This window comes from Folsomia candida, unplaced genomic scaffold, assembly GCF_002217175.1.
Source record: "Folsomia candida strain VU population unplaced genomic scaffold, ASM221717v1 Fcan01_Sc014, whole genome shotgun sequence".
NCBI classification, from domain to species: domain Eukaryota; kingdom Metazoa; phylum Arthropoda; class Collembola; order Entomobryomorpha; family Isotomidae; genus Folsomia; species Folsomia candida.
The window spans coordinates 1,599,905-1,627,713 of NW_019091206.1; the positions used below are offsets into that span (position 1 = coordinate 1,599,905).

At 37.8% G+C, this 27,809-nt stretch overlaps 1 protein-coding gene across 2 annotated transcripts in view; it reads left to right on the plus strand.

The window, feature by feature from the left end:
* Positions 1-27,809, plus strand: part of LOC110856078 (transcriptional activator GLI3) — an 87,801-nt gene that overhangs the window by 39,369 nt on the left and 20,623 nt on the right. Inside the window, exons 1-2 of one of the 2 annotated variants that reach the window (XM_035856626.1) lie at positions 17,175-18,401; positions 26,424-26,680. In XM_035856626.1, coding sequence (XP_035712519.1) covers positions 26,611-26,680 — 70 coding nt within the window. In that variant the 5' untranslated portion in view covers positions 17,175-18,401; positions 26,424-26,610. Of the gene's footprint in view, positions 1-17,174; positions 18,402-26,423; positions 26,681-27,809 lie in introns of those variants that run through there. The other variant, XM_022104520.2, reaches the window with a different exon arrangement.

The window sequence follows — 27,809 nt, forward strand, 5'->3', positions numbered from 1 at the left end:
TTTACTTATTAAAACATTAAGTTACATCATAAAGAGGAGATCCAACAGATTTTTTCTCTCTCATTATGCAACGCGATGTAGGCAGTGCGAGGGATGAGAGGAGGATGTTCCGAACGAAACAAATACAAATCTCTCAAGGGTTTCAGAAGAAGAAGAGGAGCTTTTGACTTTAAAATAAAAAAAAGACAGGAAAAAGTAGCTCAGATTTCGACCATCTGACAGCACAAGACCAGAACAAAAAGATTTCGGGAAAAGAAAGATGTTCACATTTTATGAAATCTGATTAATTCTCTCGCTACAAACTGGAATGAATCTTGCAATTTACTAAATATCCATATTTATCCACATGAAAATAACAATAATAATATGCATCTTGTGATGTGATCTGAAGCAATCAGAATTTTGGGATGAGTTTCATATGCAAAGATTGTAAAATTTCTAGGGTTTTGTTTGGATTATCAATTTTATACGCATCATCATTCCTCTGACTGGAATCTGCTAATCCTCAGTTAAAATTTAACTGCTCTCATTTAACCAAGTTGTCAATTGTGGTAGGAAAAGTAGAAAAGTAAATTATTTAACACCATCTTCTCCACAAAATGCCACTTGACTTGGTTTGACTTGACTCATATATCGCCGACTTGGTGGAATTTGATTCTTGGAAAGTTGGACCGAGATGTGGTGACGATGAGTTCATAATAATTCCTCCTCTTGATTAGATGACTACTGCTCTTGAGCTTTTGAAAAAAAATGTGCTTGGGTAAGCACTCGGCTGATGAAATCCACTTGTTGCTCCCATTGTGTTATAATTGCTGCTTTTGTACGTAGAGTTGGACCAAAAGTGGAAATTAAAATTAAAAGTGACAGCCTGACTCACAATCGGTCGAGTGGTTAGTTGGTGGCAGTAAGTAAGTCATAACGAGTGGTTGGTGGCTAAATTCGTGGCAATTTCTCACTCCACCACATTCTTCAAAGATGCAGGATAAAGATTTCACAAAGAGATTTATTGGAAACTTTGGCTTTTCTGGGGACCGCAGTCAGTACAATTTTTGTCCTCACTTATTTACTCTTCGTCTCATTCTGCCAGGAAGGAATACAGTAAATCTGGGGAAATACTAAATCAAGGTTTTTGACACTTTTTTTCACCGTACATTACTTACCTATTTCCGTCTCAAACAAGACATCGGCATCCCCATAAAAAATGAGTAAAGGACGACTCAAGAATGTTTTAAAGTGTCGTCGTAAAACGTGCCACCGAGAGGTCAGAAGCTATTAATTGTCAATAATAAGAGGAGAAATGGAAACAAAACAATGGGAGGGAGGGAGTTTAGGTTGGGTGGTAAATACGCGCACAACAGTAAATATCTGACAGCCTTGTATTTATTTATTGGACGACAATAGTGGCCGAGCTGTCCGGGAGGGGCAATAAAAGCGAAATTTCTTTCAAAGGGCACAGGCCAAGGAAGCCTCATAAAATCAAAAAGGGCATCTTTTCCGCATCCACATTTTATTAGGAGACGACTCCAAGAATTAAGGGCCCTCACCAGAAGCTGACACTTTATGTAGCCTCGAATTAGATGGAGGTCGGTCAACCACCAACCTGACCCGAATTGATCCGATTTGGCCGGCCCAATAAATAATGCAATTTAGAAAGGTTGTAATAAATGAATTGAGGACATTTCAAGGCTCGCACAAAACTTAAAATCAGGACATTTTACTTTAAACTTGTCATCACTTTAAGGAGCATCTGCAAATGTTTGGCCCGTTATTAGAGAGTGTTTATTGAAAGGGTTAAAAGTAATAAGTTGTTGTTAACAAAGTCCTAATTCATAATTCAAATGTTTACCCAGAGCAAACAAACGTGCACATTGTTTAAGAAAAAGCATGCCAGATTTACTTTCTTCTCCTTCCTCCCAATGAATGGTGGACATTGTTGGATTGGATGGAGGACTCCCTAAAGTTACGACATTTGCCAGATCGTCCCTTAAAATATCCAGACCTTCCACACTCACGTTGCACTTTGGGGGACGTGTGAGAGATTTATTACTCCAACGAGAGACTCCTGCAAGTGGAACATGACTAAAAAGAATACAGCTCTCTTCGGATGTGCACAGTGGCCGCGGAAGAGTGGGGACAGAGTCCCCTCGAGGTCCCCAACGTCTCCCCATGAGGAACCTCCCCCCTCCCCTATCCTACATTTGTTAGGTCCCCAGATGTGCCTACGGGTTCCGCGGCCACTGTAAGATATACACCAAACAGGCCTCGAAACGTAGATATCTTGTGACTCTTGTGAGTGATAAATGGTGTCGGAAATTAGTCGAATCCAACTTCAACAGTTTACGTATTTATTAAAACTCGAGCTCCCCATTAAAACTCACTTCGTACATACATACGTAGATCCACCTTATAAAACTGGTATTAAATCATTACTGACCCTAGTACATTCTACCAGCACTGGTAATAACGGATATTACCCTTTAGTAGTGTTGTCGTACTGAAAAATTTACCACTCATCGTCAGAAACAAACTACTACCAATCCGGTCAAAAGTTAATACCAAACCATCCCAGCACGTAATATATATCTGACTCTGCCAGATTTTTAAGTGTATACATTTCCCTACTTAATGTGACTAAACAGAAAACAATCTTCTTAAAATTAGAGATTGTTTTGCCTCCTGAATTTGAGATCTCTCTTAACCAGCCAAAAATATCAACTACATACGTTTTCACATTGTATTTATTTTATCTAGTCTGAAATGACGAAATGGGAGACTTTTCAAGAATTTCCTCAGGTTACAAAAACATTTCAATATTTTGAAAACACACCCCGGCCTGGCGACACTGACATTTGCTCGTCCTTTCTCTCTCCCCATGCATGCACGCCACGCTGGTTACGTAAGTAAGAATCCGGCCAAACTGCCATGCCGACTTATTTATGAACTGCTGCTCCTCTCAAAAAGTTTAATCTTGATAACACCACCACTGCTCATGAAGAAAGAAAGTAATGGATAAGAAAGATGCATATTTTTATTTTTGGCTTATCTTCTCCCAATCTAATACCAGGATTAGAGGAGGAATGATATCCTAGCTCAGAGTTTTAACGGGGCGTTGTGCATGCATTCTCGAGAGGAAAAGTACTAATAAAGCGTGGAGCATTTTATTTAGTTGGTAACAACGGATTATCGTTTAGCTTAGCGTTATGCTTCTTCTTCTTTTAAGTAATTGCATTGTCCTTTTCTTCTCGGGATGAAGATGCTACGCAAGAGAATGAAGGTTTATGTATAGAGGACGGATATGTATGTATTTTCAACTTTTTCATTTCATCAAGGCCGACGGTCAAACTTTGTGAGTCCGTTCATTAAACTGGAATAGATCACAAAAATTTCTATTTGTACATATTTCTAGCTTTTACAAAATACGTAAATGTCTTCCATATTTTTCAAAAATTCTTATGTTGATGTTTTTTTCGTACACATTTCGAAATATTGAATATATATTTTTCGTAAATACATATCCGCTCTTTGTATGCATACGTACCTGAGACTTGATCCTTACCGAGATATTGTTACCTCTGTAAAATTACCTTGACTTGAATATTTGACTTTTTCGTTGAGGCGGAACAAGTGCATTGTTGAGTTGTCTCATTGTCGTTTGTCCTTCCGAAATTCTTCTCTCCGAGCTACTGACTGCTCCCTGCATGCACAGCCTCCCTCAATTCCATCCCTTTGTTCACCCTCCCTACAAAAGCAGCTTTTCAATTCTGCCCTGCTTTTGAACTTTCTGAACCCATGGCGAAGGATTTCTTCCTCGAGAACAGCCAGCCCAACTTTGTTAACGTACATACCTATTCAACAAGTAACAAGTCCCCATTTGAGATACATAAAGGACATTCATAAATACTTACGAACTGATCCCGTGGCTTAACTTAAAGTAAACGAGAGCATAAAGGAGACCAAGATAAGCTCGATATTGTAAGAAAAGCAATAAATTAGGTGTAAACAGTTTAATCTTTCGTGTATGTATAAAGTGAAATGTCTCAGGGAATTTCATGGAATTTCAAAATTTAACAGGTGTCACAAACTATTTCCGATACATTTTAATCCTTGATACGATTGAACAATTATGAATTTATTGACGATTTCGAATTCAAAGTTTTTTGAAATCCATGTGCAGATTTATTTAATTTTAATCCTTGAGACGATTGCAGAATTTACAGATTTCTGAAATTCTGCGCAAGATTTCGCCCCATTGTTACATACACATCTTTTTATCCATTTTATCCCAGCCGCGGTGGGTAACATGATGTACGAACTGCTTTCTTTTATCTCTCTGCCATTATTATCCCTTCATTTTACTCGCTCTTTGCTTGATTCTTGACATGACATCTTTTTCTCAGACGCTGTTTCCTACCTCAAAAAGCAGGAGGTAGGAAATCTTCTTCTTTGACCGTCGCAATGCTTGCGGTGTTTTCTTCTTTCATGAATTTTAATTCTTCTTCGAGCCGGGGAAGGTTTGTGGAATTGTGGAATTAGAATAAATACCTTTTCTTCATCTTGTTCATCTTGAGGCAGTCGTCGTGGGAAATTCCGGGGGAACCCCCGACTGAGACCAAGCCGTTCGAATGTCATCCCATTTTCCCCTCTGCATCCGCATACGCAGCCTTCCTGATTTATTAACAGGAAAAAATACTCAGCAGATTTGTTCCTCGCGATAATAAGACTCAAATCAATGTAGGGTTTCGCACTGGTTTTAACCACTGTTCAAAACCGGTTTTAACCAGGGTTGGACATCGACTTTTGGACGTCGAAAAGTGTCCAAAATAGAAAATGGGACAAAATGTTACAAGTTCTTAATAGTTGAACCTTTCGAGAATCACAAAATTGCATAGTTTCTCATAAGAAACAAGTTAAAACAAAAGTTTTTCTAAATTTCGAGGTGTAACACACCAATCAAAATGCGCAAAATTAATGGGAGATTGCATAATTATCTGTGCATAGATTTGCAAAAAAATCGGTAATAACGAATGTGTAAAATTATGCACTTTTTGGACATTTTGGACGTCCAAAACGAAACATTGAGCTCATCCTTAATCGCCAATTTGTGATCATTTTCAGATACTAGAAGCATTGTTCAATCCATACATTGTTACTCTTTTGTTAACGGTAATGCCTAAATTTCCTTAAAAAAACAATTCCCCTTAAAAAACAGGGAAAGATGAAGCTTCGTTGTTTTGTAGGATGAGTGAAATCAAGTAGCATTTTTCATCGGGTTGAGTATCTCGGTAATTAAAATTCAAACAGTGTACGTATAAATTATCTCGTCAAGTTATGACACTAATTAACTCGCTCTCATTAATAAATCTCACAATCAAATCAGCCAGATTCACAGGCGATTATTGATAATTAAGATTTACCATTCTCGGATATGCACACACACAAAAATTCTTCATGGTTGCCACCTGTTTGTTTTTTTAAATATTTACTTATTTCCCCAGTAAAACTTGCCAATTAAAGACGGTTCAAAAGTCGAAAAGGTTTTCTACAAAAAACCTAAATCTTTCAACTTTTTGTTACGTTATGTAACATGTTTATTTATTAAGATTGGAAATCTCTTGATATTATTATTGTTCCGTGCAGTAGCCGCGGAAGGGTGCGGACAGAGGGGTAATCATACCTGTTCACTTTCATTCATGTGACGGATTATGATGGAGAATGATAGTGAATGAAAATGAATTTCCCGTGATTTGAATGAAAATGAGTGAAAGATTCAGTCATTTCAGATGAATGACTGTGAATGAAAGATTTCTCACTCATTTCATTTTTCACCATATGCTTAATACATGGGGTGAAGTAAGAAATGAAGTCAGATGAAGTGAAATGAAATGAGTTTGAAATAAAATGACTGAGTGTGAATGAAAATCTTCCATCAGAAATCGGGATGACTGAATTTTGAATGAAAAAAGTTTTTTTGAACAGGTATGGGGGTAATGTCCCGGTTATTCGGTGTCCGCATCATCTGCCCATCTTACATAAACCCCCACCCTCCCCTACCCCACCCTGTTAATGTCCCCACCCCTTCCGCGGCCACTGGTTCCCTGATTTAATGTAATTTTCTCTCAGAATAAATTTATTGTCGTCCCGAGGTCACTATTTCATCTCCCACATTTCAATCTGATTCTCTACTTTGTGAGGTAGTTCAGCCAGCTCTTCTCGTAACTTAATAAGCTTTTGTGATCTGCAGTTGGCAGAGATCATCCATCTTTTTATTTAGTCGAGTATGAACATATGCATGCATGCAATGCGAGGCTATCGTCTCACCGAGTCCATAAATTATGATTAAGAGAACACAAAACCTTCCTTCGTCGTAGATGAATACGCCAGATTAAAAGCAAAATGTGCTGTAAATAAATAAATTGTAAATCAAGTTGAATTATGAATGTCAAAAAAATTGGATTTCTGTTTCTTCAAATACTTAGTATTTGTGGCTGCTGAAATTAACCAATTAACCATTTAATAATATCAACCTTAGCTTAAAATCTAGCTCGGAAATATATCCTCAGAAATTATGTATCACATGATATTTACATACTTACTTTTTTTATTATGTACTCATCGTTTTCCATCCAGTTGCGTTAAGGAATTTCATGAGCAGTTTTACATTGTTGCTCTTCTCTTCTCTTCTTCTTCTTAAGCAAGAAGAAGAAGCCTCCGTTTTTTTCCTTAGTGTTTTCTTTTGTTAAGTGTTCCATTGTATTTGTATAGAATTCTGTTGATGATGGCATCTCATCTCCAGTCAGGATCTCTCTCTCCAACCAAGTATCTCATCCTTTGTTACCTTGCTCACTAACTTTTTCAGCCCATTTCTCTCTCTCTTTTGGGTCCAGTAGGTAGTGAATTGTTGATCCTTGTCAACTTGAGAGTTGTCGCCTGGTCGAAATTTACTACTTAACAGCTCACTGGATAAAATAAAGCCGTAAAGTTACACTTGGCTTGGAGGAGAGGACGGAGATAAAAAAAGAAGGAGGAATTTAAGCAATACCAACACAATCGTAATAATAATAATAATAATGAAAATGGTAATAAAAAGTGGACACGTTTAAACGCAGGGTCAAAGAAGACAGAAATGTTTTGGCAATTTAATTCGGTTTAATTTATTTAGCCGTTTTGCTTCGTTCCTACTTAATGGATCAGGTGCATTTAAAAATAAAAATAAAAAGCTACAGGGCAGACTTATTTATTTAGCCCGAGTCAGGTTGTGTCAGTAATTGAGGTGGGTATAAAACGAATACTACAACTTTTCTATTTTTACTCATCTTCCTAATTTGCATACTCTACATCTGTGCACAATTTCAAATTGATGGATACATTTTAAGAGAGTAATCGATGGACATCAGACAGACAGACAAGTATGACGACTACATAAGGCCTTTTCTATTTTTACTCACACATTTACTCATCTTCCTAATTTGCATATTCTACATCTGTCTGTGGACAATTTCAAATCGATGGATACATTTTAAGAGAGTAATCGACAGCCATACAGACATACAGACATGCCGACTACATGAGGCCCGACTCGGCCTGGGGATGGACGGGACCGCGGAGGAGGAGGAGGACGTATAGTGGAGGAAATGGTTACCATCTTAATAAGAGAAGCCACCTGTTGAGTGGATCTCATCAGGGTGCCGAATCAAGTCATCAAATTTCGCAGGGAGGATAAAATACAGATTGAGAAGATGACTTTCAGCCCTCGGATGGATAATGTTGATGAGGAAGGAAGGTGGGCAGGTAGACCAACTACATACAATGTACTAATGTGTAATGATAACGACAACCAGCCATTGTTCCCCGTGTCCTTTGGTTGCTGACTCGATTGCGAGGTGAGACACGATAATATGACCAATTTCTCCACTACGCAAATTTATTTCCATTCAGCGATTCGCATTTTTACTAATTTTTGCACATATCATTGAACCCGAAGCGTTTGTCTTGCAGTTTTTTAGCCTTACTTTTATTATGGATGATCTCTTAGTAGGATTTATTGTAATTGTGAAAAGTTACCTCCTCGTCGGTGGTGGAATTGATGCAGTCAGGTGTTGTTTAATGGTTTGTGTGGAGCTGGCCGAGCAGCTTATGCAAAAGTAATAATCTTCTTCTGCTTTTTCCTTCTGGACAAGTTGAACCACAGGTTGAATGCTCTTCATTATTTCGTCCGTGGTTCGTTCGTGGTGGTGGTGGCACAGGTAGGCAGGTAGGTAGGCCGAGGATGGTTTAGTAGTAGTGGCAGGTTTGGGATAATTAAGTCATTTATTTGTTCCATCGTATCATCATGACATGAAATAATAACAAGGAGGCAAAAGCATTAAGCCAATGACGACGATGTATCCACAAATTCTTGAGGATGAGGCAAAAGTCGGGGAGAAATTGAGCAATTAATTCATCATCTCTCTCTACGCAATCCAGTCCAGTTTAAATTCCAAACTCAAAAATTTGAATTGCAGATTGAAAACTTTATAACAATTTCCTTGATTGCACTTTCAACTAAAATACTATTTTATGCAGATGTAGGTAGGTACATATAAAAAGAGATTAATGGATCGTAATGTGAAGAAATTTAGTAATTTAAAAAATTGCTACAGAAGAAGAACGGGAGAAGGGATTCTTTGGTGATGATGTAAATATTCCGTTCCCCACCTCGTTTTCAATTTCGCCTCGGTCTGTGGCAACTTTTCCGTAAAGCTGCCCTTATCACCCACCTCACTTAGGATGTAATCATGCAATAAAATTATGTATGGCAGCGCAGAAGAAGAGGTTCGCATCTTGCTGGCAAAATGGAGAGAAAATGAGAAAAGGGTTGGCCTCTGAGTGGTCAATCTTTGTAGTTTCATCTCATCTCACTCAAACCACGACTCGCTGGATTCTCTTCAATCGCTTTTCATACCTTAAATCCTCCCTTGCCATGGATCATCGCTCTGGTTTATCCACAAATTTCGCCAATTTCATTTCTACACATTTTTTTCATCACAGTTTCGCCAAATTTTTATAGTTAAACATCAACTTTATTTAAAATTTTCTTCAATTTATTTATAAATGCTCCTCAACGTCTCATAAATATTCGCTCGGAAAACTTATCCAGCCCTGGAGCACTTATTTCCAATATGAATTTAATTCCAAAACCAAATTTTGTAATGCAGTTTGCTCTCGTGATTTTATTCTCATGGTCAAGACGAGCAGTGGATTAAGATGAGAATCCACTCTCGGATGTTTATGTTACAAACGAAACTTTAATTTTTATAAAAAGTGAGACTCACTCAAACTTGTGCTGTCCAGGAGAAGTAGAAGTAGACGCAGCAAAAAAACGAGTGAATTGAGTTCTTTTGATTCTGACCAGATTCCAGGCTTGATAACATAATAAAAGAATATTGTATATGTAAATGTAGCGGAAAAGTAGTTATGCGTAGACTTAACCACGATGATTATTATATGATGACGATGCTGATCAAGATATTGATATTTCCATGAAATATTAAGTCTCAAAAGGTACAAAAGGGTCGGCTTCATTAGGAAGTTTCAGTAAAAAAAGGCCGAGTTGCATTTTAATTAATCCTCCTGCAACCCAACCAACCTTCAAGTCTTGTTTTAATTTAAAGGCTAATTTACTTAATTGCCTGATCTTGATTTGAGCCCATGATGATGATGATGATGCTGTCAATGATACGTTATCACTTATTTCCACCTCCTCCATTTATGTAAAAGCCGAGGAGTAAAAATGACTTAATCCCGTCCATTCATCCTACAAAACACCCATTAAAAATTCCTAATGTTCACAGGGCGGATATATATTTACTAAAAATATGTATTTAACATTTAAGAAAAAACGCTAAAACATTTACGAAATATGTTCGGAAGAACCCATAAAAATTAGAGTTTTCACAAAATTTGTACATACATCTGAATTTAACCGTCCATACTTTGTGATCCAATTTCTTCGCACAAACAAAATTCGTCTCGTATTCTTTAAAAATTTACAAAATATATACGTATTTAAGAAAAAATATCTAAAAACAGTACACATTTTCAAATAATTGCCGAAATCTTTATAAATATATTTATATTTCCGAAAACCTAAAAAAATGAAATTTTTATGATCTCTTCGAGTTTCGTGATTAACTGAAAAAGCTGAAAGTAAATACATATCCACCCTCTGTTCATGTTGCTCTAAATCCTATGATAATTTGATAATTTACTCAATTTCCTAAACAAGCGATGAATGTAGTGATGCGATGCGCTCCCAGTTTTACGATACTGATTGATTGATATCTTTACTATTTAGTTCTTACGGATTAAATCGTAGAGAATTTTATGGTTTAATTGCGCCTCATCATTGTTGCCATTTAGTTCGGTATACAAATGCGTACATATTATGTACATAGACGAAACGGTGGCCTGGCCATCGGACGCCGCTCCTGCTCCTGCATTCCTTTCTGCAGTTTGGGCAACAGATGGTTAGCTTTTTGTGCCTCCTTGACTTCATCTCTGCAGAAATGCAGTGCTGCCTACTTCGAATATCGAGGTAACAAAACGAGTAGAGGATGAGGTGAGTGACGGGTAAATTACTCCAGGTCGACGTCAGCCTGTGTTTTCTGTCACTATATATTCGCTAAAACTTGGTTTCGTCATCTTTGATGTCTATGCGTCCGTGAAATGACACAATTACTTTTCACTTATTGAATTGAATCCATCGCACATTTCGTCTTTGGAAGTTGGTGAGGCGTGAAAATCAAAATAATCGAATAAGGTATCAAAGTAGGCAGGCAGGCAGATTGGCGAACGATTATCCGCTTAAAGAAACAACAACACGGCGTGGGGCGAGGGTGAATAGGCAACCATCACGCTATATACTTATGTATCTCGCAGTTTATGAAATTCTAAGTTTATCATTAGTTTAAGCAATCCTTCATTTCATTACCTTTATTTATGGTGGAACAAGGGTCACTCAATTTGAAGGATTTGGTGGACATACTGACAAATCTACCTCTTACCTTTCACTTCAGAAATCTCAACCCATGCAAATGAGCCGGCTCGTAAATAAGTTCGCCTCTTTATTCAAGTGGACCTCTTTCCGCACGTCAATCATCCATCTCTCTTCATGCAGGTGACATTAGAAGAATTAGTGGTCCTCTTCTTTTCCTATTCAGGTTACTTGTATTTCTCCTCAAATTGTGTGAATTTCGTGCAATTTCTCCCCCTTTCGAAATGTTTTAATGAAACAGAAAATGAGTTTCCGTGTCACTCTGGTTATGACTGATGATGAATTTTGGTCTCCTTTCCATAACTCATTTTTCAATTTAATTTTACAGTCCTCCTACTCAAGCTGAAGCAAGTGTTATTTCCAGTTTTACTAGAGAGAGGAAGTTGTTGGAAGTGGCGTTAAAAATGAGGTTGTCTCCTTCCTTGGGTGACGTGTCGGAGAGGATATAAATCGTGGGAGACACGCTAATTGGTCTCTTGTCCCCACCAAATGTCTTTCACAGTGGAAATTAGCTCCCAATTTTTTATGGAGGGAGAAAAACACACCACTTTTTCAGCCACGTCTTCCTCATTCAATTTGAGCTGGCTGCTGGTAACGTGACGGAGTGAATTCCTTCCTCGGATTCAATTGAATTGTCAAATCCACTCTTTCTTGTCGTCGTCGCATTTAGCGGCTGACCGAGTCCGGCTGTAAAGAAGGAGAGATAAGATTCGTCTGGATATAGAGACATTTTGTGGATAAAGCCGTTTTCTTCTTGGCTGCTTGATGGGCATCCAGACTCGACTTGGAGAAACTAATGGGGGTTAGTTTTCGAAATTAAAATGACTACTCGTTCCTTAGCCAGGAGGAAAGATAGAAGAGATGAGGCGTGTAAACAGTGTGTCGTTTTGGACGTACCACATTGGAAAATTGGGTAAAATGTTACAAGTTCTCGATTAACGTTTCTTTCACTAATAATTATGTAATCCCCCATTAATTTTTAGCATTTTGATTGACACCACGAAATTAGGAAAACCTTCATATTTCTTATGAGAAATTTTCTAAACCATGCCGTATTAAAGACTAAAATGGTAAAATTAGTGGAAAATTACATCAACGGATTATCCAAAGATTCAATCATTTTGCCCCATTTTCTATTTTGGACATTTTGGGCGTCCAAAATTCAGTGTCCAACACCAGTCTTGACCGGTTTTGAATGACTGTTTAGCACAATGATTAAAACCACAGCGAAACCCTGCATATACATAAAGTGTAAAATACTTTGGATAACAACAACCGCGTCATCTCTTTAGATACATATTCATGGGTACAGATAACAGAAGAGTATAGGTTATAGCGTCTTTTAGTCACCGGACGGATCCCTCCTCATCCTCATCCTTCCATAATGAAGAGGTAAACTGGTTGGCAACACCTAAAAAGCGTAAAATGCTTAAAAAGCGGTATTACCATTATTCCCTGAATCCCCACCACCACGACGACCATGCATATTATCTCTCTCCCATTGCCTACCTGCCATTTATTAAGTTGGTGGCCCGGCTTAATGCCCGTAAATAAGCAAACACATACATGAGCCTAATCGTACCATACTAAATACGACGATGTACGTTTTTAAGGTAAAGCAGGCTCATCTTCATCTTCTCCTTAAGAGCAAAGTGATGTCTTTGTTAGATTGGATTTGAATTTTGTGGAGAGAGAGAGACTAGCAGGAGTGTAATTAGTAGTCGCATCACTAACTACCACCTCCGTCCACCACCTGTAAGAATCCTCCACTTTTTTTTTATTGGTTTCCCTTTGTTTACGGAGATTGACTCCAACATTCAACTTGACACGAATGAATGGCTCCTCAAAGTCAGCCTCGGATAAATCTTTACTACTTAATTTGTTACTGTCCATTTATTTCTAAGACGCTATCCAACCAAGAGACTTGTAAAGCTGTAAAGGGTGTTTAACTCGCATGCCACTTAAATACTTGGCCAGAGTGTACGTAAGAACCTATTTACTTAGGAAGAAATACACAAATACGGTGAGGAGAGCGGAGAATGAGCAGCGTCGTTACATAACAATGATAATAATAAGGCAGTTTTCCCAACTTAATGCCTTTCTCCTCTCTTCAAAAGGGTATACATAACTGCTTAATCGGAAGCTTATTCTGCCTTGCAATAATTGTAAATAAGTCCGTTTGCCAAAAAAGACGCAGACGGAACGGTGTGTTTATAATAGCTTCTTCTTGTCTATTCTGAGTGAAACACAATCTCGTGCTGACCTTTCCAAAAAAGAGATAAATATGTAATCACTAGTGTTTCTTACGGGTTTGCTACATTTCTTGCACTGCAAAGCGAGAATTCTTGGAAATGAAAGGTGCAAGGAATTGCAAGAAAGTGCAAGAAATTGGCGTCATTGCCATATGAAGTGTAACAATAGGGCGTAGTTTCTAGCGCCTTGCATTTCTTGCAGGTCAAAATACCTGAAAAAAACCACTTTCTACCCGTTATTTCTTGCACGTGGTTATTTCCATCCGAAACCCTGATAATCACGAATTATCGCTTTTCCTCCATTTGATTAGCGACCCTACCACCTGTAATATCTTCATTACACATTATTTATAAGGCGGACGGTTTAATTAGACTTGCAATATTCTCATTTGGACTCCATCCACTACTAGATCAATAAATAAATACAAAAGGCGTTAGGACATGGTTTTGACGAATTTGCGGGTGAATATCTCTGGCGGGGAGTTGAATTTTGAACTGATTTTTGGTCAGTTGCAAGATAATACTCTCAAAAAGATATATTTAAAATTTTAGGCCGATAGCTTTATAAATGCCCCCTCCAGTGCCCCCAGAGTTGGAAGGAGACAAAAAAACACTTTCCAAACTGAATTTCTCATATAGCATGATAACCTATGAGGTCAGAGGTGAATGATTGTTAATATTACAACCCTAGATAATCATTGCATGTAATAATAAAAGAATCTACATCAATTACATAACGTTGGGCCTCCATCGTCGCTGATACTTTTTCATGAAAATTGATAAATCGGACCGTGCACTGGAAAATTGACCTGCTGACCTTGAAAGCGGACCCACTCGGTCAAATGAAGATTGAGGGCAAAGCTCTAAGTGTCCCAAATAATATTAAATTAAACAGTGAAGATTTTGTGTAAACAGTTCTGGAGAACGACCCTAGCTAATCAGCTGTCGAGGAATCCTAAAAACTCGTGAACTTATTTGGAAAATTAATGGTCAATTTTTTTCGAAAATAAATTTTACTAATCTTTTTGTGTCCCCTACTGCAGAACTATTTTATCTACAAGGTACAAGTGACAAAATAATAAAATTATTGCGTTTTGGTTAGTTAGATTATTTCTGAAGTTCGACATCGAAAACGACGGGAACTTTTCCAAAAAATTTATAAGGTCTGATGAAAACTCAGTCCGTGGGGTTTAACCACTTATCAAAATTGTGTCAAAAGTACTTACAGTGCAATATACTATATGTACCTTGGATAAAAACCACGTTAGGGATTTTTAGCATCAAAGTCGTAAAATGTGGGGGCCTTAAAAGTCGAGGAGTTGCGTTCACGAGAGTATTCCATTAGGACAAGTATGAAGCTAGACTACAAAAGGGACTTAAAAGATAAGCATGAGATAAAAGTGGTTTTATATAGTGAAAAACATGCTAAGTCCCTTGATAATAGTCGCAAAGACGAATTTTGCATCAGGACCTAATAAACAAATCTTTTGTTCAACGCCATTTTTTAAGAACACTGGTTTGGAAAACTAAAAAAGGACACCTCTCCAAATTTGACCTTGCCTCATTTCGCAGAGTAAACAAAATCGGAAGCCAGATATGCTTACCTATAGTTTGAGACATGGGCTTTCACATAAAAAAAGTTAGAAATCTCTACGACTAAAAACCATCCCGCAATTAAGGTATGAATTCGTCAAAACCATGTCCTAACGCCTTTTGTAAGAGCGAGATGCACTGCATATTTCCATATCTCACTAGTAAGTCGTCTCCTTACAAAATTAAGGTTTCGACATTTATCCTCCTTCGCCGTGCATAATGGGCCCTGTCATAATGAGATAATTGAAACGTATAAAGCATTTAAAGTCTGCTGGCTTCTTCTTTCTTCACTCGCACAAAAATACGTCTCCTCCTTCCTCGCAGAACGTATTGATAACTAACAATGGAGGTCTCCCAACGTATGCTCACAGATTTGGACGAAATTAGTGTCAATCGATCACAAATATAATTAGTATTAAACTTGCAAATGGAACTATCTCCCAATGCGCAGGTTTGGTGGAGATATTTGCATAAAAAGAGGAGAAAACGCACCCTCAAGGCTTGCAAATTTGTTATTTTCCAAATTTGCTGCGCATTTTTCCCGCTTTGGATGCAAATATCTCCGCCGAACCTGCGCATTGGCAGATAGTTCCATTTGCAAATTTCATACTAATTATATTTGCGATCGATTGACACCAGTTTGATCCAAATCTGTGAGCATACGTTGGGAGACCTCCATTGTAAGAGTCGTGATGAATCTTCTCGTCTCCTACTTTATTATGACAATCGAATGGGAGATTAGGCCCAAAAATGCAGAATCATACTCATACTCGTCTCATAGGAGGAATAAGCCTTGTGTCTTTCTTAACTTTGTTCCATTCCACATTGCATAAATGAATTGTATTCCATCCAAATTCCTCGTGTGCATGTAACAACGCTGCATGCTTATACCTAAATATCCATATGGAGTCCTAAGGAAAGCCGGATTTGCTCAAGATTCTATTTTCCCTTTATTTATTTAAAATTATAAATTCACGACTAGCTTAAACCATGCGGAGGTAAATAGCCAGCTATCCCATACAGGAGTCACCAGTGGCCGCGGAAGTCGTGGGGACAACGGAGAATATTAACATTGTAGGATAGGGGAGGGAGGGGTCTACACGACACGGGGGGACATTGAATAACCGTGGGGTCGCTTCCGCGGCCACTGATCCTCCCTTTTATTTTATGCCTGAGATAAATCCCATCTCATCTGATTTTTATAAAACGTGTATGAGACACAATCTATGAAATACAGTAAATGTGAGATATCAATTGAAATTGGAGAGATCGTGCAAGAATCTCCTCTGGTGATTGGGCTGGCTCAACCCAGTCGATTCAAATCTCAAAAAGTATTCAATTGTTTATTAGTTTGATTTTATGAGATAGCAAAATAAATCCAAATCCCACTCCTCCTAGCCAACCTGTCAAACAGAGGATTACATAATGCTCTGGTACAAAAATTTTTACGCAAAAAATTAAAATTCGAACGGTCCCACTAAAAAATTGCTTCGTCTTAACTAACTAAAAATACAGGAAGAAATCTCTAAAAACTCCACCCCACGAACTTTCCGCATAGAATAGAAATCCCCTCTCGTCGACACTTTCTTTATCACAAAGGCTGAATCAAAAATGCCCAATTGTCACCTGTCAACGCATAGTCACAGAAAAGAAAGCCAGGAATGTGTCGGGGGATTGACAGGAGTAAATGTTTGACAAAATGTGTGACACGTATTTACACAAAGGTGATCATCATCATCTTCATTACACGAGTAAATATTATCCATGAGTCCGAGTCCACTTGTGATGATGATCGACGACTTGACATGATTAAGCTAATAATATGGATACTCGTTCAAGCGAATTTTTAACGATTTTGCAACATTTATCTTCAAGAGCTTGTGTAACAATCACATTATTCCTGTCATACAATTGCGCTGGTTTTTACCATTTCATTGTCCCTTCTTCGAGGAGAAGAACCTTTTTAAAAGGAGATTTCAAGCTTTTTGACTCATTTTACATAAATGACGAATCTCTCTCTGCTGGTCTTTATCCCTTTGAAGACTTAACTTGCTTGACTTTGACTGTTGACGTCGAGTGGAATGGAATCATGAAAGAAGAAAGAGGTTCTTCTTCTTCTATACGAGCTACGAGCTACGATGATGATCAAGTCAGTTAAGTTGTATATGTGTGTATTAAGTAGTTGTCGACTTGGGTGGTCGGTCTCCTTGCTCGTGCCTGCAAGGCGGAGTATAACCAACTTATTACCAGGATTCATTGCCTTTCATTCCATTCTGGCTTCAGTCCTTTCCTAGAAGTCGGTCTTATCGGACTGAACCAATTCCACTCTCGCAAAAAGAACTGAAATCATACAACTTTTCATAAATACTTCGCTCAGAAAAGTTGGATACCATTTCCAAAGTGATTTCATCCATTCGTTTCTGCAATTTCGTACTTGGTTCGTCTCAAAATAGTGGGAAAATTGCGTAATCCGAGCAGTTCGTGGTGGTGAAAGCAGTCTGGTGAAAGTTGGAATTTGTGTAAAGTATGATTCATTAAAACAAATCATACTCTTATTAGAAAACCGGTGTTAAATCATTACTAATCGGAGTGCATATGTGTATACATTGATAACTCTACCGCTACGGTAGTAATAACAGGCATTATGGTTTAAGTAATGTTGCAATGACAAATTTACCAATCAGAAACAAACTACTACCAATCGGGTAGAAAGTTATTACCAAACGGAGTACATATCTGCGACTCTACCATATTTTTAGAGTAACCCAAACTTGGCACATTTTGCGAATTATAAAAATCCTCCGTTCAACTTTGGTCCGATTTGTGGTGACATCATGGCCCCGTCACCTTCACCGGGCTGATCATAACTCTTTCCCCCGCCTGCCTCCTAGGAATTTCTTAATGAAATGGATGCCCGGCTAAGTAAATCCGGTTTATTCTCGAAAGAATGCAGGGGAGCGGGATGAAAGGTGATTTGTGAACTGCGGCGGCGGAAAAAGTGTTAAGCCGACAAGATCTCCAGTGATCATGCTGAAGGCTTGAAGGTTCAAAACAATCTTTAAATCTTCTCCGAGAAAATACAGGAATGCTTCTGCTCTGCCACGGATGTGGAGGAGAAACTCACTAAAATTAGTCCGCATTTCCGAACCTGAGTAACTCCAGAACAAAAAATATTTAACCGAGGAACGGAAGGAAGCAAGTTGTGTCGTGTCGTGTAACGTGGTGCTATTTCGTGGTGCCTTAAGTTCAAGTGTGGCATACACATGTGAATAAGGAAAGCAGAGCAGAGTTTCATTTAATCAGCTAAAAGTGTCATGTGATATTTTAAAAAGTGTTAAACACGGTTTGCTTACATATGTATGTACAAGAGGATCATTTATTTTTATAAAATCGACATTGTACACATGTAGATAAGTACTGCACAGTTATCCTTCATTTAGTAATCTTTGGATGATTATCTTAACAAAATTTACAAACAAAATTGGATTAATGGATGAAAACTTGTGGATCCCAACTACATTCTAGTGAGTCAGTTAATAAGATAGGAATCGATGGCTTATAACCAAAATTACCACATTTTTAATCATTTCTCCTCTGTAGGAATTTATTTTAAAATTTTGGAAGGCAAATTAGCAGAGTAGGGAGTTATCAATTTTCTAGAAATATATACTCCAGATTTTGACCCTTTTTGGAGGAGGAGATCTCAAGTTTAAGAACCTTTCAGAAAAATTGGAACTCGTCGAAACTGACTTAAAAAATTCACTGACGGTCATTCTATTAATCAACTCACTGACTACAAATTTGTCGTTCAGAATTTTAAAATAAATTCCCAATAATTAAAAATGTCGATTTGTGATGAGCCATCGAGTCCTACGTTAGCATCAGTTTTTCTTTGAAAATTGAGTCCCATATCTTGCTTTAGGTCATCGAAATACGTACATCTTAAATATACGAGGAAGATAATAAAGTTGTAAAATATTGCCGAAATGTAGCAGAAGAGATGTAAATGAACCCGATCTCATCTTGATTTTTGAGGATGAGGTGTAATTGAGCGGATGGGTAGGAAAATGAGAGGCTGGTCGTGTTGTGGTCGGATTGGGGGCTGGCTTTTCAGCTCCACGTTGAAATTTGATTCTGATGAAGTCTAATAATCGTCCTCCAGCAGGATGAGATGAAGAACTAATCATGATGACCCCGGGCCAAAAAAACTGCTCTTTTTTATCCTCGCATTTATTGGTTTATTGCTCGAAACAACTTTCCCAGTTGATCTTTCACTCACAGATTTTTCATTGTTTCATATTTACATATTTCTCTGCTGCGTGTGAGAGACGTCTCAATATGTAACTGGGGAAAACTAAATTAAGAGATTGAATACTCACAATGGAACTATTTCTCAAGCGTCACCGGGATTTTATTGCGAGTTATATCAAAAAATCAAGCCAAAAATTACACTCTAAATAAATTTGATCAAAATTTCCTCAATTTTGAGTAAAATTGCCACCAAAGCAACTATTGAGTAAAATTTACTCTGACAAAGGTAAAATTTACTCAAGGTTGAAAGATTTTTGCTCAACCTTGAGTAAATTTTATTGTAAGATTTTTATTAACATAAACATTGATAACTATGAAATACACTTAGTTGGCTTGGGGAGTAGAGGAAAAACCCGATGTTGGTGGGTTGAGTAAATTTTACCTTTGTCAGGGTAAATTTTACTCAATAGTTGCTTTGGTGGCAATTTTACTCAACTTTATTCACAGTGTAGGAATCGCATGACGCTTATCTTTCCGTCTCAATATTTGCTCTAATTTTTTGATACAACTCGCTCCACAATCCTAGTCTGGCTTGAAAAAAAGGTTTCATTGTTAGTGAATAGTTACAGTACGGGCATTTCTCTTCTTCATACATAATTACACACGTAATAATAATTACGCTCAGATCAGAATTAAGAATCTCGACGAGAAGGTTCGAAATGTGGCGAGCAGGTGAATATGAACTTTGATCACGTCGTCGTGTTAAAATAATTAGTAATAAAAAAGCGAAAAAAAGGCCGAATACTAAAATATGAGTGAGACAAGTATTTTTTAAACATTTTCTACACAATTTGGAGCAGAGGTTTATTAAGAAAAAGAGAAATACTACGATTTACAAGTGGTGGCAATTATCTACTCGTCCGAGATTTCTTCATTCTCTCTTCTGTTACATAACTTTATGCGTGTTTTGTTGTTAGTACGCCAGCAAGTTGGTGTTAGTTATTTCGTTGTTTTGACTTTTTAAAGTGTTTAAATTCCCTCAGAGACTGGCAGGAATTGAGTTTTGTGGGTTCGTTAGTTGGGTTGTAAACTGCATCTCTCTCGGTAAACGGGACGACGAGCAGAAAAACTCGTGGCAGTGGCCGCGGAAGCAGTGAGGACATCTGGGGACATTGCCATTGTAGGATATTTAAGAGAAGAGAGGGATGGGTTTATATAAGATATATATGGTGCGGACATCGAATACCCGTGGGGGGTATTGTCCCTATGTCCACACCCTTCCGCGGCCACTGACTGGTGGGATTCACATTCTACTGCGGGTTGTTGGGTCCAGTCGTGTACGTATCCACACCAATTTTCTTCATTGTTAGCTCCTAAATGTTCACTTCTTGGAAAGTCACGCAACCGAACGTACAAGAAAACCCACAGATATTCGTTTTTACAGACGAATAGATTTCCAGGCGGCGCACAAAATAAAAGAAACTTTACAATACAGCGAGAAAAAAGAAATAAAGAGAAACCAAACGATCCAGAGTTGAAGGTTTTCTGTTAAATAAAATGAAATGCCAAATTGCTCCCTCGTCTCATTCAAAGGTTGAAAAGAAAATAAGATAAATTGGTCATTTTATCCTTAAAATAAATAGATCAAAATGCTCGTGTTACTAAATATATTTATGAAAAGCGTAGAATTTTAGAATTTCGAAAATATTACATTTTCCGCATCTACCATATCCCAATCTTCTTAAAAACTTGGTATTTTCATCATAGTTAAATAAATGGAGGTGGGTGTGGTTGATTGGGCGGATCTGTTCTCTTGTCTCTCATGTGTTTGCTTTGCTCATCCACTCGTTAGCAGGGCATCATCTTCTTAATAAATTGCACCATGTCTGCATCAAACCAAATCAAAGTGAGGCATCATGCATCTCCTTGTCAGTCGAATGTATGTAGACGCATTTCATTTTCGTTACATATTTATTACACACAATATTACGCAATCGTTCATTCCGTGTTTATCTACTGACAATGGAGGTCTCCCAACGTATGCTCAAAGATTTGGACGAAATTAGTGCCAATCGATCACGAATATAATTAGGATGAAATTTGCAAATGGAACTATCTGCCAATGCGCAGGTTTGGCGGAGATATTTGCATAAAAAGAGGAGAAAACGCACCAAAAGGCTGGCATATTTTTCATTTTCCGAATTTCCTGGGCATTTTTCCCGCTTTGGATGCAAATATCTCCGCCAAACCTGCGCACTGGCAGATGGTTCCATTTGCAAATTTGATACTAATTATATGTGTGATCGATTGACACTAGTTTGGTCCAAATCTATGAGCATACGTTGGGAGACCTCCATTGTTAGATATTTAGAGCTACATGCAACTCACTAATAAAACTATGTGATTTCTCAGCTCAACATTTTACTCCAGGTCGTTCCTTCAATCGGGAATGTGTAAATGGCAGGAAAACATAATTATAATACATATAAATAATATTGAAACTCGGTCAAGTCAGAAACACTTGCTGCGTGTTTGGAATTACTACTTTTCTAAATTGTGCATGCATATTAGTTCACATTTTGATTTGTGAAAGACCATTTACTCTTGACGTTTCTTAATTTGGGCCGTTTAATTGATGTTACATACTTATACATGTGTCATGCAAATAGCTGCATATATAAGTTTAAGGAGAAGAATCAATCGTGTGTTGAGGAGGAAATGAAGAGATTTTTGAGTTGCTTAGCTGCGGGAGGAGGACTTTGGAATGTTCCTCAGAGGGACCCTGCTTGGTCATCATTATAATAATAATGCATTCATACATGATATTATTATTTAGACTTTTGACAGCCCCCTCCGGCCTCGCTGGGAAAAAGTCGACTTTGTTTTCCAAATGAGATGCTGGAATCCTGCAGGAGAGCCAGCGAGATAAAGATATTCAATTTTCATTCCCTATCCGACCAAGAAGAAGACAGCTCATTTCATGTTTGATAAAAATGTGGAATTCCAAATTCTTCTCCTCGCTTTTTTAGTCCAGCATGATAAAGGAAAATCGCTATACTTATCTTACACGGCTACTTCTGGATAAATTGTTTGCCTGATTCGATACATGCTTCAATCAAGGGTCAAGATTGTAACGATACGACTAATGTAATGCCAATCAGAGATAAGTTTCCGTGGCTGGTGATCTTGTCCTTGTCGCCAATCCCAGATAATAACGAGATTCATCTTCATTATGTAAAATGCGATTTAGAGAATCATAAAATTATCGCATTTCGAAATTTATTTACAGACAAGTTCTCTCCTCTGGTTTTTAGAAATCTTACATTTAAAAAAGCTAAAACTCCAGCAGCAATCCAGTTGTAGGCCACTTTTCTGTCTGAAAGTGTACATGAGTTAGATTTAAGAGACGCATTTTAACTTGCGACATCCACAAAATTCTAGCCATTGAAATTTCTTGCGTTTCACAACCCAACTCGTTTTTTTTCATGGACAGAGAGTTAAGGAAAAACTGGAGGAATAGGTACGTAAAAGTGGAGATTTGCCATGTTCCACTGTGGGCAACAGTAATGAGACATGGTTTCCGTCTTTTTAACCAATTTTTTATTTATTTATTTATTTCCATTCCGCCCTTTACACAAATACAAAACACGAGCTTTGCATTTCTTTGAAAATTGTTGTGTATCCTTTTTTATTTATGATGATTATCACTCGTGATTAAGTAATTATCTCTCTGAGGAAGAAATCCTTAAACAAATAGCTCCATTTTTTATACCGAGGAATAAATACGGAGAGATTTTCGGCCAGAATCTCTCCTTCCCTTGTTCCAAGGAGAGAGGATTAAGATTGATGCTGACTCGGTTAAGTCGCATCCAGTCGAGAATGATGATCTTGCTTCATCTCAGCTCAGCAGATATTCCGTCCTTTCGTTAATGTAGGACGAGCCCAGCGTGAGAAAGGGTTGGATAAAAACACTCTTGGAGAGAGATGATCTTCTTCTTCTTCTTGGGTCGGTTTTGAGATTGAGATTCCGTGATTACACTCGTTCCTTGTATCTGCTTAGTTTTCAGAGGGCGGATATGTAGTTACGAAAAATCGATGAAATATGCAATTAATATGCATAATAAAATACCAAAACATTTACAAAATATGCCCGATAAAACATAAAAATAAGAATTCTCCTAACAATTTTATTATTTAATTATTTCTGCAAACAAAACAATTTCGTCTCACATGGTTGAAATATTTACAAAACATTTACGTCTTTTGGGAAAAATATCTATACGATTTCCGTATTTTCAAAATAATCCCAGAAATATTTATATATATGTCCGAAAATCCCAATATGTAAAAATATTTTGAAATTTTTACAATCTACTCGAGTCGTCCGTCGTCATAAAATGAAAAAGTTATTAATAAATACATATCCGCCCTCTGCTCATTACACTCATCATATCCGACTCGTTACTAACGAAAGTCAAGTCGACGAGGTGTTTGCACAGCCCTGGTAAAACTATGTAAGTATTACGGATGAATAGGGCCGAGAGAAATCCAGGTCTGGATGGCTGCTTAATAGGAAGGAAGAGACGACGCAACAGGTAGTTGTTGGTCGAGAATTGTTCTTCATTTTTTGTGGGTCGCAGTAAATTTTAATGTCTCTATTTTCTCCATCTCATCCCAGCTCTTTTGTCCGGAGCAGCCTTTGTTCAGCTCTCCTCCAACCTCACGACCATGTTATTCTCATCCCTTTGTTCACCGTCCTCCGGGGGTGAGGTGAGCGAGACGACGGGTTTCGCTTCTCCAGCTACATAAATGTGATGTTGATGTTTGATGATTGCAGGTTGTGGGCTACACCAGAGTTTATCTATCTTCTCCTCCGATGCGAGAGGTGACTGGCTGTTGATTTTATGTGTGAGGCTATAAATCAGCCGACATTATTACATACCAAATTAAATAACACACACACAAAATAAAACTCTGGGAGAGAGAGAGAGTCGTTATCATCGTGGGTTTAAAAGGGGAATGCTTAAGAGGTTATCAGCATGTCGGTGGTGTGTATTTACGCTGAGAGCAAGGAGGTCTCCCAGCGGATGCTTTCCAATTTTGCAAAAATTTTACTTTGTTTCTGAATTCGGACACAGACGGATTAAAAATTTAATGAGGAAGGGACTACTTTTATAAAAATACCCTGAATTTTTTGACCAAATTCTTTCACCCAGTATACCAAAATTATACATTGGCACTTCGCAGCCATCCATCTAACTTGTAAACTATTATCAATCTACCTAAAAATCATTTAAACGGCGTTAAACAAAAACAATTCAAGCGTTCACGAATTATGTAACGAAATGAAGGAGGAGATAAGTTGAAAAAATGTGCACTTTCCAAATTTACTCTGCGTTTTCTCCTCTTGGGATGCAAATATATCTGCCAAAAATGCCTATTGGGAGGTCGTGTCTTTTACAAATTTCATACTAATTGAATTATTTATCGGTTCACACTAATTTTCTCAAAATCGGAGAGCATACGCTGGGAGACCTCTATTATGAGAAAGGAGCCGAGTCGTAGGGTCCATGGTCGTGATTTGGTGGTGGTTTTGAGGTAATTAAGATGTTTCGTCTGGTTTGTCAGTCTCTTCATGCAAGACAATAATTCCCCCACGCTTGGAATTTTAATGTGGGATGCTGCAATGTTGATTTAGATTTTTTGGGCTTCTCCAGAGAAAAAGTAGGAAGGAAAGTCGGAACAAGTCGAGAATCATGCAACCCAACCAGCAATAAAATAAGACTTTGACATCAAGTGTTCTTGGAGCTGTGATTACCATGTTTTAAGCGCTTTTCGAGGTGTTCAACTTTACAAAACGAGCACTTGAAAGGGAAAAAGATCGTTAAAGTGCCTCCCCAATTTTCAAATTCCTTGCCATCGTTAGTGCTCAGAAAACGGGCGTAAAATGAGGTTATTAGAATGAACAGGTACTTCCACAAAATGTTAAAAAAAACTAAAACGACCATTTTGAGATGGAAAATCAAACAATTTGTAATCAACGCTTTTTTACCCCAAGTCAGGACTTATGTACACATCTTGTCGGTCTGTCTGTAGGTCTATCGACTACGCTCGTAAAACTTATTAAATTCTCTTGAAATTTTGCACGCACGTGCAGAACTGGCAGAACATGCAAAATTAGGAGGCAAGTTGGGAGATGAGGATAATGTGTGGAAAAATAGAAAAGTCGATTATTAGTAACAAGTTGTTACTAATAACCTGACTCGGGCTAAAGAAGGCTCTACTCTGGGTTTTTAAAAAATTGCTCATATGTACATATATAAGTATGATTGCAACCAGGGTTCGGAAAAACCCAGGGTTTTAATCAAAAATTATAAAACCCATGGGTTTTAATGGGTTTTATTGGGTTTAAATGGGTTTTATAGGGTTTTATTAGTTTTAAGTAATAACTTAACAAAAATAATTAGGAATTTGTATCTATTCGGAAATTATTTTGTTTTATAACACTTGAAATCTGTGATGCTAAAGGATGGAGTCAATTATTGAATTGTTCCGAATTTTCATATATTAGAATAGTAATGAAATAAACTGCTTTAGAATGAATTGAGATAACGTCTTCTAACGTATAGGAGATGTATTTAACTTTTAGAATGTAGTTTTTAAGTAAAACTCAATTAAAACCCAATAAAACCCAATAAAACCCATTAAAACCCAAATAAAACCCACTTAACATGGTAAAACCCACTGGGTTTTATTCATTTACAACCCATTAAAACCCATTAAAACCCAATAAAACCCAACCCATTAAAACCCAGGTCGGAATACCCTGATTGCAACTACGCACACCTCGTCCAGCATGCTTGTGTACTTACGTGGACATGCACTTGCCTTCTTACGACAGGAATATTTGAGAAGATCTTAAATATGTGAAATATTTGAATAACAATGCCACCACATAAACTGTATCAATCTCTTCGTCGTAACCATTGTATTGGAACGTCAATCAATCATGCCTTCATCCATCCATCCATTTTTTTAGTAGCCTCAACCTTTAAATCGCTCGATGCAGATGCACATGTCCACATTCATATTCGTTGAATCGCATACTTACATATGTAAGCGCGCAGCTAACTGGTTTTCTGTCTTGGGATCAAATTCCGGACCATTTTTACGTCCTTCCTAATCTAACCCTCAATCTGCTCTCTCGATTGTCGCATCTCATCATAAATTTGTTAATAAAGCAATTTCATCCTGAAATGAATTGGTGACTGAATTTGTATCTAATTGAATTGCAGGCTTTCCGTGAGTGGGAGTGGACCGTCCTTGTCGGAGCTGTCGTTGTTGGCGGGTCGTCGGAGTGGGGGTGAGGGGGGTGGGATCCCGAGCGGGATTTTGGGGGGGACGCCAACGCCAGGAGTGACGGGGTCGGCAGCGGAACTCCATGCCGCTGCTGCAGCCGCCTACTCACGCCTCACGCCATACATGGACCCCCTCTACGGCCTCCACACCAGCCCCACTTCCTCCTTCAGGCTCAGTCCGTCCGACTCCAGAGGTACGTGCAATTTCTTATTAGCTAATTTCGCAAATTGGTTCTTATCTTAGAATTAAGCGTATGCGATTCGATTTTGAGCAATTAGTGTCAATCCTAAATTAAATTAGTAACTTTGAGTTAGTAATAAATTTGGAAAGTGTAAAATTTGTCAACTTTAAGGCGTGTTCTTTTCTCTCTTCGAATGCAAATGCAAATCTCTCTGCCAAACGTGCCCATTAGGAGATGGCGTCTTTTGCAAATTTCATACGAATTAAATTTGTGATTTGATACAAATTTGCCCAAAATCGGAGAGCACACGCATAAAATTAGCTCAAAATCTGAGAGCATCCCCTTGGAGATCTCTATTGTGGCAATTTAGAACATTTTATGCTAAGTAGATAGAACAAACCCACGTAAAATATTGATCCCCTAAATTCCAAGGCCCACCTTTTTCATGAGCATTTCTTTCTATCCCATCCATCCAGCACAACAAAAATGGCTCCGTTATGAAAGCGGAGAAGAATAATACATAAATAAATTACGCGACTAGATATTTTTACAATAATGGAATCCATCGCATGTTCACCTCTTTTTCTGTGTCGTGAACGAGTCCAAGTTTATCAGTGGATGATTGCTAGGTGGAAGCAAGGACAGAAACACCTCGCAAAACTATTTCAACCTTTCGTGCAGCCATCCGTCGTGAGCAGTAAAGTTCACATTTGCTAAAGTAGCTCCCATTTCATTAATTATTTGTATCAAATGTATTAGGCTAAATAATGCTAAATTTGTACTCTATATAGATAGTTGTGCAAAAAGTATCTCGATTCGCATATTTTCGTGCATGCATAAGTAGAATAAATACATGTTTAGCTCGAGTCAGGGCTTACCTGACTGGATGTCTGTCTATGCCTGTCATTTAAAACTTACATAAAACTTATCAAATCCACTTGAAATTTTTGCACACACGTAGAACATGCAAAATTAGGAGTTATGTAAGTTCCAAAATCAGCAAAATCTGTCGAAAAATAAAAACTAGTAGCAATCATATTTATTATACCCACCTCAAGGCTTAATCATTAGTAACCACCTGACTCGGGCTAAAGCCTTCTGGAATTTTTCCAATTTCAAGTATTCAAATATCATTCGACTT